Source organism: Staurois parvus, unplaced genomic scaffold (genome assembly GCF_062004578.1).
Source record: "Staurois parvus isolate SC_StPar_1 unplaced genomic scaffold, SC_StPar_1.0 ptg000879l, whole genome shotgun sequence".
Classification (NCBI taxonomy): Eukaryota; Metazoa; Chordata; class Amphibia; order Anura; family Ranidae; genus Staurois; species Staurois parvus.
The window spans coordinates 1,710,944-1,723,927 of record NW_028318675.1 but is presented as its reverse complement, the minus strand read 5'-3'; the positions used below and the strand labels follow the sequence as shown (position 1 = coordinate 1,723,927).

Here is a 12,984-nt window from a genome sequence, read left to right as displayed (position 1 = left end):
ATCAGAGGAGCCATTTCCTAGTTCCCTTGAGGGTGGAATTGTAAGCTCCTCAGAGACCAAGCTGCCGGATGTGGGCGGAGTCCTGGTTTGGGGGAACCAATCAGCTCCTGTCTAGTAATCCTCTTTGTCTTTGTATTTTAGTCCATGGCCGGGAGATGAGGAAAACCTCCGAGGATTGTCTCACTTTGTCTGCAGACTGGAAAGTAGAAGATGAGGACATCACACAGTATAGTCCAGGAGAAAACCCGGCTCCCTCCAATGTCCATCCGGCACCACCCAGTGTAGATGGACCATCGGATTCCTCGTATCCTGAGGAACCTCAGACTGTGCGGGACCGGGCCGGCCTTCCAACAGGGAAGAGGTTCTCCTGTACAGAGTGCGGGAAGGGTTTTCCTTCTAAATCTCATCTTAATGTGCATAAAAGATCTCACACGGGGGAGAAGCCGTATTCCTGTGCTGAGTGCGGGAAATGTTTTTCACAGAAGTCCAGTCTGTACAAGCATCTGAGAGTTCACACAGGGGAAAAGCCGTATTCCTGTTCTGAATGCGGGAAATGTTTTTCAGATATGTCTAACCTTTATCATCATCAGAGATCTCACACAGAGGAGAAGCCGTATTCCTGTTCAGAGTGTGGGAAATGTTTTGTAGAAAAATCAAAACTTGTCAGACATCAGAAGTCTCATGAGATGGAAAAGCCATATTCCTGTCCTGAGTGCGGGAAATTTTTTTCAAGGAAGTCTAATCTTTACACACATCAGAGATCTCACACAGGTGAAAAGCCATTTTCCTGTCCTGAGTGCGGGAAAAGTTTTTCACATAAACCCAGTCTTTACACACATCAGAAGTTGCACACAGGGGAGAATCCATATTCCTGTTCTGAGTGTGGGAAATGTTTTTCAGGCAAGTCCGGTCTTTCCACACATCAGAGAATTCACACAGGTGAAAAGCCATATTCATGTCTTGAGTGCGGGAAATGTTTTTCAAGGAAGGCCAGTCTGTACAAACATCAGAGATCTCACACAGGGGAGAAGCCATATTCCTGTTCTGAATGCGGGAAATGTTTTTCAGATATGTCTAACCTTTATCATCATCAGAGATCTCACACAGAGGAGAAGCCGTATTCCTGTTCAGAGTGTGGGAAATGTTTTGTAGAAAAATCAAAACTTGTCAGACATCAGAAGTCTCATGAGATGGAAAAGCCATATTCCTGTCCTGAGTGCGGGAAATTTTTTTCAAGGAAGTCTAATCTTTACACACATCAGAGAACTCACACAGGTGAAAAGCCATATTCCTGTCCTGAGTGCGGGAAAAGTTTTTCAAGGAAGTCTAATCTTTACACACATCAGAGATCTCACACAGGTGAAAAGCCATTTTCCTGTCTTGAGTGCGGGAAATGTTTTTCAAGCAAGTGTGTTCTTTTCAGACATCAGAGATCTCACATGGGTGAAAAGCCATATTCCTGTCCTGAGTGTAGGAAATTTTTTTCAGATAAATCCCATCTTTACAGACATCAGAGATCTCACATGGGGGAGAAGCCACTTTCCTGTCCTGAGTGAGGGAAATGTTCCTCTCTGAAGTCCTGTCTTCCTGTACATCAGGGGTCCCACACAACCCTGGAGGTGTATTAGTGCCTTGAGTGCGGGAAATGTCTTCTAGATGAATGTTGCTGGACATCCCAGCTCTCATGTGGGGAAGAAGCACACCCTGATATACACCTCAGATATACTCCATGGCTGATCTTCATCATGGAAGAAACAGTTCATAAGGAGATCAGAGGTCCCCAAAGACATGGATGAAGTGTGGGACCGGGTCGGTCATTGATGGCAGGAGAAGAAGTTTTCAATGTATTTTCCATCAATGGAAGACATTCCAGCAGCTCAGATGTGATCCTAATAACATTGGTTCCCCCATTCACACAGGAGGAATGGACATGAACTCTCACTGAGGGAATTGCTATACAAACATTCTATGAATAGACCCCCAAATGTCAGGAGACGTTTCTATAAAGACGGGAAGTATGGAGCAGAGAAATGAATAGACCTCCCAGCAATGTTATTACCAGGCTGCAGCTAGGGGGAGCTCTAATGTCACCCCAGCAGAGGGATCCCATCTAGCCCACATTAACCCTCTCACTGCCAGAGCTGTTTCTGCATGATTTTGCACACATGGGAAAATGCAGATTTTGGTCCTGAAGATGAGATAAACCCCCAAACATCTATTCTGTGACATCAGAGGCCCTGGAGAATAAAATGGTGGTGATTGTTAAGGTGTTCCCCGTACACAGATTCCCCTTCATATCCGCCTTTATTTCCTCCTTTCCCCCATTTTCTATGTTGGGATCTTTTCTACAATACTTTGTTATAATAATGGAACACGTTGTGTATTGTATTGTACACCAATAATAATGACTCCGCCCCCACATTCCAGACAAGGGATCTTCCTGACCAATCGGATTCCTTCCTTTACTATTTCCTGATTTTTATGCTTCAATCTTGTTAAATGTAAAATTATAATAAAACATTTATTGAACAAAAACTATTGTGTGTGTCGGTGCAATGACGGCAAACTTCAATATAGAACATTGCTCCTCGGTGACACCTCACACCCTTCAATAACGGGGCAGAGTGCGGGGGTCAGCAGTATATCATATACAGCCCACCATACAGAGTGCAGAGGGGGGCTGTAGTGTGCCCCCCCTCCTGATCCATACCAGGCCACATGTCCACAACATGGGGGGCACCTTACCAGGGGGGATTCCCCCGGGCATAGCACCTTGGCTGGTGGCTGTGGGGATCTGTGGGTGGGGGTCATATTGGATTCTGGAACCCCCCTTTAATAACAAGGGGCCCCCATATACCGTCCCCCCATGTGAATGAGTGTGGGGTATATAGTACCTGACAATAGCACCAGCCCAATGACAGCTCCCTGAACTATCATCATCTACATAAGTGAAGGGACAGGGATGGTGGGACCTCATTACCCAAATGTGACCAGTGACCATATTTGGTCAGTGATGTCACTGCTATCCCCGCCCCCTTCCTTACATGGCAGGGATTCCCAATGACATCACTGATTCCTGGGGGTGTGGCCGCTGTACCCATCCATGTCTTCCTCAGGTACCAGTGACAGCGGGAAGCTGTTATAGATAGAAGTGGTAGAAATGTCTCTTCTATATGTGATGATCGGCTCCTGCAAAACACGGGACCGGAACAGGCAAAGTTTGGTTTGTACTGTCGTCTCATCCCTACTCTCCGACAACTAAACCCAGAGATCATCCCAAGTGGTCATTGTATTTGTCCCTTACATTGGGGACCAATGGGAGAAGGACCCCTTATATCAGTGGTCAGTGTAGTGGTCCCTTACATTGGTGACCAATGGGAGAAGGACCCCTTATAACAGAGTTCAGTGTAGTGGTCCCTTACATTGGTGACCAATGGGAGGACCCCCTTATATCAGTGGTCAGTATAGTGGTCCCTTACATTGGTGACCAATGGGAGAAGAACCCCTTATATCAGTGGTCAGTGTATTGGTCCCTTACATTGGTGACCAATGGGAGAAGGATCCCTTATATCAGTGGTCAGTGTAGTGGTCCCTTACATTGGTGACCAATGGGAGAAGGACCCCTTATATCAGTGGTCAGTGTAGTGGTCCCTTACATTGGTGACCAATGGGAGAAGGACTCCCTTATATCAGTGGTCAGTGTAGTGGTCCCTTACATTGGTGACCAGTGGGAGAAGGACCCCCTTATATCAGTGGTCAGTGTAGTGGTCCCTTACATTGGTGACCAATGGGAGAAGGACCCCCTTATATCAGTGGTCAGTGTAGTGGTCCCTTACATTGGTGACCAATGGGAGAAAGACCTCTTATATCAGTGGTCAGTGTAGTGGTCCCTTACATTGGTGACCAATGGGAGAAGGACCCCCTTATATCAGTGTAGTGGTCCCTTACATTGGTGACCAATGGGAGAAGGACCTCTTATATCAGTGGTCAGTGTAGTGGTCCCTTACATTGGCGACCAACGGGAGAAGGACCCCTTATATCAGTGGTCAGTGTAGTGGTCCCTTACATTGGTGACCAATGGGAGAAGGACCCCTTATATCAGTGGTTAGTGTAGTGGTCCCTTACATTGGTGACCAATGGGAGAAGGACCCCTTATATCAGTGATCAGTGTAGTGGTCCCTTACATTGGTGACCAATGGGAGAAGGACCCCCTTATATCAGTGGTCATTGTATTTGTCCCTTACATTGGTGACCAATGGGAGAAGGACTCCCTTATATCAGTGGTCTGTGTAGTGGTCCCTTACATTGGTGACCAATGGGAGAAGGACCTCATATCAGTGGTCAGTGTAGTGGTCTCTTACATTGGTGACCAATGGGAGAAGGACCCCTTATATCAGTTGTCAGTGTAGTGGTCCCTTACATTGGTGATCCCTCTTATATGAGTGGTCAGTGTAGTGGTCCCTTACATTGGTGACCAATGGGAGAAGGACCCCTTATATCAGTGGTCATTGTATTTGTCCCTTACATTGGTGACCAATGGGAGAAGGATCCCTCTTATATGAGTGGTCAGCAGGGGCAGACTGACAACTCATAGGGGATCATGGGGCCCCTGTGTCCTTGCCCAAACTCTAAAAAGCCTATGAAAAAAAGGTACCAGGGGCATCTTATGGGGCCCCCTACTGACCCGGTGCCCGTGTTTCCAAATGGTTAGTCCGCCCCTGGTGGTCAGTGTAGAGATCCTTTACATTGGTGACCAATGGGAGAAGGATCCCTTATATCAGTGGTCAGTGTAGTGGACCCTTACATTGGTGACTGATTGGAGAAGGATCCCTTATATCAGTGGTCAGTGTAGTGGACCCTTACATTGGTGACCAATGGGAGGAGGACCCCCTTATATCAGTGGTCAGTGTAGTGGTCCTTTACATTGGTGACCAATGGGAGGAGGACCCCTTTATATCAGTGGTCAGTGTAGCAGTCCATTACAAGACTAGAAGGTCTAAAAAAAATGAATGAATGAATCACCAGGACCAGATGGCTTGCATCTGAGAGTCCTCAAGGAATGTAGCCAGGTCATTCATAGACAGTCATCCCTCATATTTAGGAAAGCTTACTGACCGGAATGGTGGCAGCAGATTGGTGAAAATCTAACGTGGTTCCAGTATTCCAGAAAGGGCCGAGATACATATCTGGAAGCTCCAAGCCAGTCAGCCTAACATCAATAGTTTGTAAACTATTGGAGGGATGATAAGGGACCATACCCAAGAATTTGCTGATGAACATAGTATCATTAGTAGTAACCAGCATGGATTTATGGGAAAAGATCGTTCTTGTCAGACCAACCTATTAACAATCTATGAGGAGGTGATCTGTAATCTGGATAAAGGAACCCCCGTGGATGTAGAAGGAACGAGGATTGTGTCACTTCCAGAGTCACTCAGATGTAAACAAGCCATTTCCAGCTTGTGAAAGCATCAGAATGAACTGATCTTGGTTTGATCGGATGTTTTTATGGTCAGATTGGGATCTGGGGTCCAATAGACTGCAGATGTCTCAGTAAAGAGAACCTGTCTGATAGCAATAAAAGTCCTGAAAAAAATTGGGACAGTGTAAAAATAGAAAAAAACTTTAAGAAATAATTAAAAAATGAAAGCAACCCCCCCACTGTGTTTGCACACGAATGCTAACACATACAGAAGTCCACCACACATTGTAAACGGTGTTCTCACCACACGTGTCTCCACACAGGTATGGCTGGAAATGTCAGAGTGAGAGCGACAATTCCGGCATCAGACCTCCTGTGTACCTCTACACTGGTAACCTGAGTGACACCTATGGGGGGTATTTAGGCCCCGTAGTTTGGTGCCGTTCCACTGGCGTTTGCAATTTTAAAGTGTGACATGTTAGGTATCTATTTACTCGGCACAACATCGTGTTTCACCAATGGGTGAGAGACCTGTGTATAAACAATACAGATCTCTCTCGTGAGCTCCTGCGCACTGCTTTGTATGGCTCTGCATAGCAGTGTGCGCACAGTGAAGCACACACACAGCCCCCATAGTGAAACAGCACACAGTTAACCCTTTGATTGCCCCAGATGTAAATCCCTTCCTGCCCAGTGCCATTAGTACAGTGTCAGTGCTTTTTATTAGCACTGATCACTGTATTGGTGTCACTGGAGATGTCAGTGACACCAAGTCAGTTCACTCCAGTGTCAGAATGCCGACTGCAGTTCCACTATAAGTCACTGACCATTACTAGTATATAAAAAAATCCCAGTATTTACACCACCATTTGTAGACGCTATATCTTTCACGTAAACCAATTAATTTACACGTATTGGGATTATTTTTACCAAAGACATGGAGCAGAATACATATTGGTTGAAATTTAAGATGAAATTTGATTTTTTGTAGGGAGGTAAATTTCATTAGGGTGCAGCGTTGCATGACCGCGCAATTGTCAGTTAAAGTGCAAGAAAATCTTAATGCTGACAAGTCAGAATTGCTGTCTAATAATAATGACTTGTGGTGTAATACTGGTAAACGCATGTCTGCCCCTCCCCCAACAATCTCATGAGTCATTACAACTAGAGGGCGCTATCCAGCAATTGAATGTTGCCTCTGAGAATTATAAAAGACTGTGTTACATATATTGGTCTGTTACAGCCGTACAACACTCAGGAGTCATTGGAGGATTGAGGGGTTCAGGAGCTCAATCCTGAAGAGACAATTTAGTGGTGCGAACAAAGACAGAGGCAGAAGTGAGGATAACATCTCCATGAATCCAGATCTGATCGCTCTGCGTCTACTAGACACTCCTCAACATCTTCCCAATCCATACAATCAAGGTTCTCTGCACTCAGTCAGCAACTAATAAAAGCCGTGCTGATGCTGAAGATTCTAAAATTCAGGCAGCTTTCACCCAGAAGAAAGCAGAAATGGAGGCTCAGGCCGCAGAAATGGTGGCTCAGGCCGCAGAAATGGAGGCTCAGGCCGCAGAAATGGAGGCTCAGGCCGCAGAAATGGTGGCTCAGGCCGCACATACAAAAGCAGAAATGGAGGCTCAGGCCGCAGAAATGGAGGCTCAGGCCGCACAAAAGAAAGCAGAAATGGAAGCTCAGGCCGTAGAAATGGAGGCTCAGGCCGCACAAATGGAGGCTTAGGCCACAGAAATGGAGGCTCAGGCAGCACATACAAAAGCAGAAATGGAAGCTCAGGCCGCAGAAATGGAGGCTCAGGCCGCAGAAATGGAGGTTCAGGCTGCAGAAATGGAGGCTCAGGCTGCAGAAATGGAGGCTCAGGCTGCAGAAATGGAGGCTCAGGCCGCACATACGAAAGCAGAAATGGAGGCTCAGGCCGCAGAAATGGAGGCTCAGGCCACAGAAATGGAAGCTCAGGCTGCAGAAATGGAGGCTCAGGCCGCACAAAAGAAAGCAGAAATGGAAGCTCAGACCTCACAAATGGAGGCTCAGGCCGCACATAAGAAAGCAGAAATGGAAGCTCAGGCCGCAGAAATGGAGGCTCAGGCCGCACATACGAAAGCAGAAATGGAAGCTCAGGCTGCAGAAATGGAGGCTCAGGCCGCAGAAATGGAGGCTCAGGCCGCACATACGAAAGCAGAAATGGAGGCTCAGGCCTCACAAATGGAGGCTCAGGCTGCACATACGAAAGCAGGAATGGAGGCTCAAGCCGCAGAGAAAGAAACTAAAGCCACCCACCAAAAGGCAGAAATTGAAGTTTTAGAAAAACAATGTGAGCAGCCACAGCCATGACAAGGTTCTGGGTCTTAGAACAAGCCGCTAGTGAAAACAAGAGACAACAGTTCCAGACACTCAGTTGTATCTTATGTCTCAGATTCTTCACACATCTCTCCAGAACGTCAACTTCCTGTCACAGCAGCCAAAGTACTCCATCAAAGTCTCTTCTCTGCACCTCCTGTACCTCAGGATGATTTCCCTTATACTGTATCCTCCAATACATCAGACTGCAGCATCTCAGCCAGCCGCAGACACTGGTGTGTATGTAACAGACCGTCCATCATACTTTGACCTCCCAGCAAACGCACCACTCTACAAACTAACATGCCAATGGACTCTAAGCCAGCTCTGGCATTGAATGCCTTCGCAGCAACATATGTTCCCAAGTCACTTCACGTAAGTCCACCAACCGTCACAACCAACTCTGTTCCACCTGCAGTCATGCACCCAAAATCTGAAAACACAGACATGTCACAGCTTGCTAAATACATGTTCCGCAGAGAGCTTGTTAAGACCGGCCTCACCAAGTTTAATGACAAGCCTGAGAATGACAGAGGCTGGAAATCCACTTTTAAGGCCACAATGAGTGACCTAGACATCAATGCCACAGAGGAATTAGATCTACTCATCAGATGGCTAGGTCCCCTGTCCACTGAATGCATCAAGAGACTCAAAGCAGTTCATATTGACAACCCTGCTGCAGGCCTTAATGCTGCTTGGGGCAGACTTGAACATACCTTTGGCAGCCCAGAGGCCATTGAAGATGCTTTATTCAAAAGGTTGCAAAGCTTCCCAAGGATTGCTGCTAACGACAATCTAAAGTTTCAAGAAATCAGCGATGTTCTATTAGAGCTTCAACTTGTTAAGGCTGACATCAACTTACCTGGTCTCAGTTACCTTGACATCAACTTACCTGGTCTCAGTTACCTTGACACCTCTCATGGCATCAAATCTATTGTTCTAAAGCTACCATATGGACTAATGTTCTACCTGCACCTGCTACAGTTCTTGAAAAGACTGATCAAAGCAAGAGAATTGAGGACCCAAATCGCCAATGTCCAATACATAACAAACCACATCCACTTAAGAAATGTATCGGCTTCAGAAAGAAAACCCTCCAAGAATTTATGGAACTTCTGAAGAAATTTGGGTTTTGCTACAAATGCTGTGCCTCCACAGAACACTTTGCAAAGGACTGTAAAGCGATCATCAAATGTATAGAGTGTGTATGACAGCGATGACCATGTGCAAGATCTTCATCAATATTCGCACAACTCTACTACGCTCACAAACAATCTTCCTGAGGCAAGGCGGGGAGCGCCCAGATCAAGCAGCACCTTCCATCCCAGTGTTCTCTACATGTACAGAGGTCTGCAGAGAAGGATTCTGTGACAACTCCTGTGCAAAGATATGCTTGGTCCGTGTATACCCCAAAGGTCAACCTGAAAAGGCCATCAGACTGTGTACTATTCTGGAGGATCAGAGTAACAGATCTCTTACAAGAACACAGTTTTTTGAACTGTTGAACATAACTGGAGATGCTCTGCCTTGTACTCTAAGCACTTGTTCCGGCACTACAGAAGTCTTAGGTAGTAGAGCCAGTGGTCTTGTAGTTGCTCCTCATCATCACTAAGAAGACTACCCAGGACGGGGAGGATCGTGTGTGGAGTGATTCATAAGGCTCATTGGTCCTGTAGGGCCTGGGCAGGAAGGGGAGGGGGCACCCCAACCTGTGAGGATTGGCACTATACCAGCACAAGCACAAGAATTCCACCTGCATGTGTATGTGAAGTGATGCCATTCATGTGGACTATTTATACTACAGCATCCACATCTTCTATAGGGATGGTGTGTAGTAGTCCAGTAAAGTTTTTGCATGGTTCACTGTGTCACCTGATCCCGAAGGGGATTCACACACTGTTTCTTGCACTCACATATGATCCCTCAGCTGAGGATCAAGGAGGGGGAGTGTGTCCTTAGTAGCACTTACCTATTGTTTAGTGTGTGTTATTAATACTATCATTATATGTGTGACCTGTTCTCACCATTATATGGGTTTATATAGCGCCGCACTAGCTTGGTGTATATTGTAATTGCTGTTATGGCTGACATTCAGCAGATGTTCCATTGTTTCATTGTCCGTGAAGACTACAGAAACTTCCTCAGGTTCCGATGGTACCGCAATAATGATGTCAACGATGAAGTCATAGACTATCGAATGAAGGTACTATCAAGGTCCTGCAGACAAAAAGAGGGTTTGTGAAAAGAAATTCACAGAAAAGCGGCTACATTATGAACAGAATGCGATACTCAGAAAAATTCCAAAAAATTATGCTTTATTTCACATTAATGATTGACATATGGGCAATCGCCCTGGTTTACCATCACCTCAGTATGAGACAATACACACAGACCTAAAACCATTAAAATCACACCAAGACCGGTCTAGGTATATGTGCTACAAAGGCTATGACCACAATAGTCTAAAGCCCTTGCAGCACTGGCACATAGGTAACACTTCCTAAAGGAGGTATATACAAAAATTATACCATAGGTATGCAATATCACATGCTATATATATATAAGCATATATCATTACCATAAAGGTTACACCCCATAAAGGGGATTTTCCAAAAATTATACCAAGGGTATATCATATCACATGCATGCAAAACGATGGGCACAGTAATCGTCAAAAGAGAGGCATAACCCTGAGCCTATGGAAGGCAATATATGGGTAAAACATAATATATGCAGTACAACCCTATACCGGCACACGTGGTTGGGGCCCATTAATCTGTAATAAACGTGAATAGTTGTAAGGATTCTTATAATTGAAAAGAGTCCCTGTTGTTGCCTTGATGGAAAGATAGATGCAAATAGCAGAGGCTGCTTTAAATGGTTTCTTCACCACAGCATGTGGACTGCAAACCACTTTACTGTTGGAAACAAGATAAGGCCCAATGGATCTTCTGCCTGTTGCAATGTATGTAGTATGCCTTGTTTCTATGTAAAGCACCATAATGTCCCCATCCACCTGTGCAATGGGTAGTAGAAAGAGGAAGAGAAATCCTTCATAAGTACTGCCGTGTTGATCCAGGGAACCACCGCTTACATCAGCCGACATTTCGCGGTTTCCGACCTCTCCATGGCGCCTGTACAGCCTTTGCATGACTCATGGCATGTGAAAATGGCTACCTCCTTGTAGGTCGGCGTGCGTATCACCAATGCGCATGACCGGAAGTGACGTATCTGACGTATGACGTCAACGCGTTTCGCCGATGGGCGTATTTCACTCAGCTTCGTCAGGACCAATGAGATTCCTGCGTTTCAGCTTCCTATTTATAGTGGGTTTAGACCCACCCACTTATGCAAATAATTAACTTGCAGCTATTCTCAATGGGAGAAAGGGGCTAAATACTTAGCACAACAGCTGGTCATTATTTAAATTAAAAGAACAGGCAACTGGATATATCAGAGAGAGGAAAGGCTTGGCAATACTATCAATGCAAAAAGAGATAAAAAATAGTAAATAAGAAGTTACCACACATTCACCAGAAGATGGCAGTATTAATGAAAGAGTCTCCAAACCTGGTCATTAAGTCAGAGGTATCTAAAGTCGCAATAATAATTACCACAAAACCACCACAAGATGGCGATATTGATTAAAGAATCCCTCGGAGGGTTATTTTGCCAAAGATACCTAAAACTCAAAGTAACCATTTATTAGCATACAGCTATTTTCAATAGAGAGGAGGCTAATTAGCTCAATAGTTAGTCCTTTTCCACTTCTAGACCTGTATTCAAATATAGACCAACAGGCCATTGAACACCTCCCTAGAGAGAGAGGCTTATCTTAATACTTTAACATGTTATCTAACCATTAATGGAGATAAAGAATTACCACAGATTAGCCATGAAATGGCAATATGAAGCAAAAAATCCATATAGATCTATTTATCTAGAAATACCTGGAGATCACATTCAACATTTAACCCCTTAGGGTACAATGTATCAAGTTTATATATCCAATATTTTTCCTTTCTTAGTAATTCCTTATCAAAATCACCTCTCCTTTGGGGAAAATGCAATGCATAGAAACCTTTCACTTTTGTACCATCCAATTTACCTCCATGATACTTAGCATAGTGCTGGGCAAGATTACTTTCAGGATCATTAGATCTGATATCTCTAAAGTGTTCACCTATTCGTACTTTAAGTTGTCTTTTAGTCTTACCAATATACATCTTTTTACAGGGACAAGTCAGTATATATAATACTCTTACTGTAGAACAATTTATAAGACTTTGAATTTTATAGTGGGTGCTATTTCTTGAGTCATAGAAAGAATCTGTACGATCCACATATTTACAGATTTGACATTTTCCACATTTATACATCCCTTTAGTACGTGATTTTAACCATGTTGTTTGTTTTAACGGTTGATAGTCAGAATGAATAAGGAGATCACCAAGATTTGGTGCTCTTCTTGCTACCATTTGGGGGCGCTCACCTACAATTTTACTCAATTTGGGGCATTGGGTTAAAATCTTCCAATGTTTTTCTAATATTTGTTTCACAGCTTGCCATTGAGCTCCAAATTGGGTTATCATTCTAACAGGTTGCTCACTTAATTTAACCTTCTCATTCTTTTTAGGAGATAATAAATCCTTACGGTCAGTTTGATATGCCCGTCTCCGAGCTTTTCTAATTTGAGAGTGAGAATATCCCCGTTCTCTAAACCTTTTATAGAGGTCCTGCGCTTCCATCCTAAAATCATTGATATTCGAACAGTTTCTCCTACATCTCAGAAACTGTCCCACTGGAATTCCTGAAATCAGTGAACGTGGATGGTAGCTTCTGGTCTCTAATAAGGTATTGGCTGCAGTAGGTTTTCTAAACGTTTTTGTAAGGAGTCTCCCGTTCTCAAGTCTAATTTCCAGGTCAAGAAAGGAAATGCACCTTTCATCAAACACATATGTAAGTCCAATATTGAAAGAGTTTTGATTTAACTCCTCCATAAAAAGTTTTAATTCCTCCGATGTTCCTCTCCATACAAGGAAGACATCATCAATATATCTCAACCAAATCTGGACATTTGCAAGAAACCTTGCTGACCTGAAGACGACCTGCTCCTCCCAAAAACCTAAATGCAGACATGCATAGGCCGGAGCCCATGGTGCCCCCATACTTGTACCTCTGATCTGTTGATAAAAGGTATTGTTAAA

The 12,984-nt window shown here is 44.5% G+C and overlaps 1 protein-coding gene across 1 annotated transcript in view; it reads left to right on the top strand.

Moving 5' to 3' along the window:
- Positions 1–2,535, top strand: part of LOC149443040 (uncharacterized) — a 130,628-nt gene extending 128,093 nt beyond the window's left edge. Inside the window, exon 3 of the mRNA XM_089655972.1 lies at positions 147–2,535. Within this exon, the coding sequence (XP_089512098.1) occupies positions 147–1,556 (1,410 nt within the window). The 3' untranslated portion in view covers positions 1,557–2,535. The remainder of the gene's footprint in view (positions 1–146) is intronic.
- Positions 2,536–12,984: the final 10,449 nt, after the last annotated feature.